General features: G+C 55.6%; 1 protein-coding gene across 2 annotated transcripts in view; it reads left to right on the plus strand.

The window, feature by feature from the left end:
• Positions 1–3,019, plus strand: part of EXOC3L2 (exocyst complex component 3-like 2) — a 39,340-nt gene that overhangs the window by 25,673 nt on the left and 10,648 nt on the right. For both annotated transcript variants that reach the window (XM_014537361.1, XM_005863381.2), the window contains 3 exons: positions 977–1,078; positions 1,186–1,286; positions 1,519–1,629. In XM_014537361.1, the coding sequence (XP_014392847.1) occupies positions 977–1,078; positions 1,186–1,286; positions 1,519–1,629 (314 nt within the window). The remainder of the gene's footprint in view (positions 1–976; positions 1,079–1,185; positions 1,287–1,518; positions 1,630–3,019) is intronic.

The raw sequence follows: 3,019 nt of genomic DNA on the forward strand, positions 1-3,019 counted from the left end.
GCACTCTGCCGGGAGGGAGGGCTCGCACTGGGCCTGGGGCCTCTCCTCTCCCCCTTTTGGTATTTCCATCTCCCTTTTCCCTTTGCGGACTCTGAGCTCTGTCCAAGGGACATGGACATGCACATCCACATGGATCATGGCTGTCTTAGGTTCAGCGTTGTAGTCTAGGCACCCAGCTGGGCCTAGAGACACCCAGTGACGGTTCAATGCGTTCAGACATGCAAATCTCAGAGCGAGAGGAAGTCAGACACCGAGCCTCCCCTCACGGAGCCAAAGACTCACAGAAGGAGGAGCCAGGGCGCCTCTGCGTCCGTCTGTCCGGCAGGACGGATAGTGAACCTGGTTTATAAGTGGCTGGGCTGGACCCCACTCAGCAGGTGGCCTTGGGGGGTTTCCTACCTGAATGTCGGTCCTGCCTCGGCCACAAAAATTAGAATCTTTGCAACTTGAGAGGGGAGACCCTTCGACTTGAACATGTCTAGATTGTCAGAGTCCCCTGAGTTGAAGGTCAACGTTGGACCAGAGAATCAGAGATGGGTCAACCTTAGAATCACAGAGCCTGGGAATTTTTGAATTCCAGAATCTGACAATCTTGAATGAATTTGTTTTTTGTCAAACCTGAGAGCAGAGCCTTGGGGCCATGAAATAGTGAGAGTTGACCCTTAAACCCTCTGGCTCAGCGGTCGCCAAGCTTTCGGACCTCACGGACCACCAGTGGCCCGCGACCCCCGGCTGGCGACCGCTGCTCTGGGTAGTGAGTAGACAGAGGAAGCTTAAAACCAGCTCTTAGCAGCAAGCTCCACGTCATGGGCTGAGCAGTGGGAAGGGCTGGAGGTTTCCTGGTCCAACTTTGAGGAGCTCCCTGGTGGAATCCAGACGACGTGCTCAGGGCCAAGGTGCGGGGATCATGGTGGGAGAGAGCGAGGGAGGGGCTCCCAGGCACCCCTGACTCTGCCTCCCCCACCTCCCCACGCAGGCCCAGACTCGGGCAGCCCTGCTCCGAGCTCTGCAGGAGGACGAGGAGCACTGGGGGAGCCCGGAGGACCTGCCGAGCACCCTGGCCCAGGACGTGTGTGAGGTAGGGGTGGGGAAGGGGAAGAGAACCAGCTGGACAGTGCCGGGTGGGAAAGCGGGGCCTCACCCCCTCCTCACCCCTCCTCACCCCTCACCCCCGCCACCTTGCAGCTGCTGGAGGAGCACACAGAGCGGGCGCCCCGCATCAGCCAGGAGTTCGGGGAGCGGATGGCCCACTGCTGCCTGGGGGGGCTGGCAGAGTTCCTGCAGAGGTATGGGGGGCTGGGAGCAGGGCGCAGGTTGGGGGGGGTGCATCAGAGTCTGGGATGCAACAGAGGGAGGGGAGAGATGAAAGGGAAGAACCAGGCAGGATGGGCAGGGGTGCCTCAGTGGGGATCGCAGGCTTTGCTGGGCTCAGTGCCCGCAAGGGACCCTAATCCAGCAGTGTTCCATCTGTCATCTGTCATCTGGCCCCCCTCTCCTTCCACCCCCTCCTCCCCCCAGCTTCCAGCAGCGCGTGGAGCGGTTCCATGAGAGCCCAGGAGTCCGGGAGCTGCCACCCGAGACCTATATCAGCAGGACCATCTCCCTGGTCAACTGTGGGCCCCCCCTGAGGTGAGAGCGCCCACAGTGTGCGGGGAGGAGGCCATTCCCGGGGGGCAAGCTGCACTGCGTGCCCAGATCCTGGAGAGGCAGGGGCATGGGCCCTAGAAACATAAAACCTGGGACTCCTGGAAGTGACCAGGGTTAGTGTCATCAACCCCGGAGTGCTGGGATTCCAGAACCCGCTCTAAGAATTCCAGGCTTTTATTTACCTTCTTCTCGTACTTCCCTTTTTCATTAACCTAAAACAGGGAAAGTCCTTATGCCCGCCGCATTCTCCCCCCGCCCCCACTTAGAGGCAACCAGTTATTGCTCGTGTCTCCATATCTTTGCAGAGATAGTTCATATATTTACCAGTAAACAGATATAAATTAATGTGTATGTGCATATATACTGTATACACGTCATACATATGCGTATATGCATATGCACATCTCCTACCGTATACATGCAAATATATTTAAATATATGCATACCTATTCCTTTTCCTTTACAGTGGTTCTCAACCTTCTGGCCCCTTATATACAGTTCCTCATGTTGTGACCCAACCATGAAATTATTTTCGTTGCTACTTCATCACTGTAATGTTGCTACTATTATGAATCGTAATGTAAATATCTGATATGCAGGATGGTCTTAGGCGACCCCTGTGAAAGGGTCATTCGACTGCCAAAGGGGTCACGACCCATAGGTTGAGAACCGCTGCTTTAAGACCATGTCAATGGTAGTATAGAAAACACACCCTGCCCCTTTAACAGCTTGGAGATCTTTCTGTTCACTCACAAAGAGTTCCCACATTCCTTGTTCATATCTGAACTGTACCCCACTTCTTGGGTGTGCCGCCGTTATTTGATCTGTCCCCACTGGGGGGATAGTTGGCTCCACTCTTTTTTTTTTCATTTCAGAGAGAGGAAGGGAGAGAGAGAGAAACATCAGTTGCCTCCTGCATGCGCCCTGATTGTGGGGGGGAGGAGGATCAAACCCGAAACCTGGGTATGTGCCCTGACCAGGAATCGAACCCGCCACCTTTTGGTACGGACGACGCCCCAACCAACTGAGCCACCCGGCCAGGGCTGGTCTTTTGCAGAGAAACACCTGGCATATCTGTCAACTCCTATGAGCACAGGGACTCAAGGATTCACTGGGATTTGGGCAGAGAGTGCCAAACTGCCCTCAGGCCTCCTCTCGGCTTTGGAGGGTCATAGACTGCTACAGTGTCAGAAAGTGAGCCCCAGCCAGTTTGGCTCAGTGGATAGAGCGTTGGCCTGCGGACTGAAGGGTCCCTGGTTCGATTACGGTCAAGGGCACATGCCCCGGTGACGGGCTCGATCCCCAGTAGGGGGTGTGCAGGACCCAGCAGATCTATGATTCATCGATGTTTCTATCTCTCTCTCTCTCTCTC

This window comes from Myotis brandtii, unplaced genomic scaffold (assembly GCF_000412655.1).
Source record: "Myotis brandtii unplaced genomic scaffold, ASM41265v1 scaffold1774, whole genome shotgun sequence".
NCBI classification, from domain to species: Eukaryota; Metazoa; Chordata; class Mammalia; order Chiroptera; family Vespertilionidae; genus Myotis; species Myotis brandtii.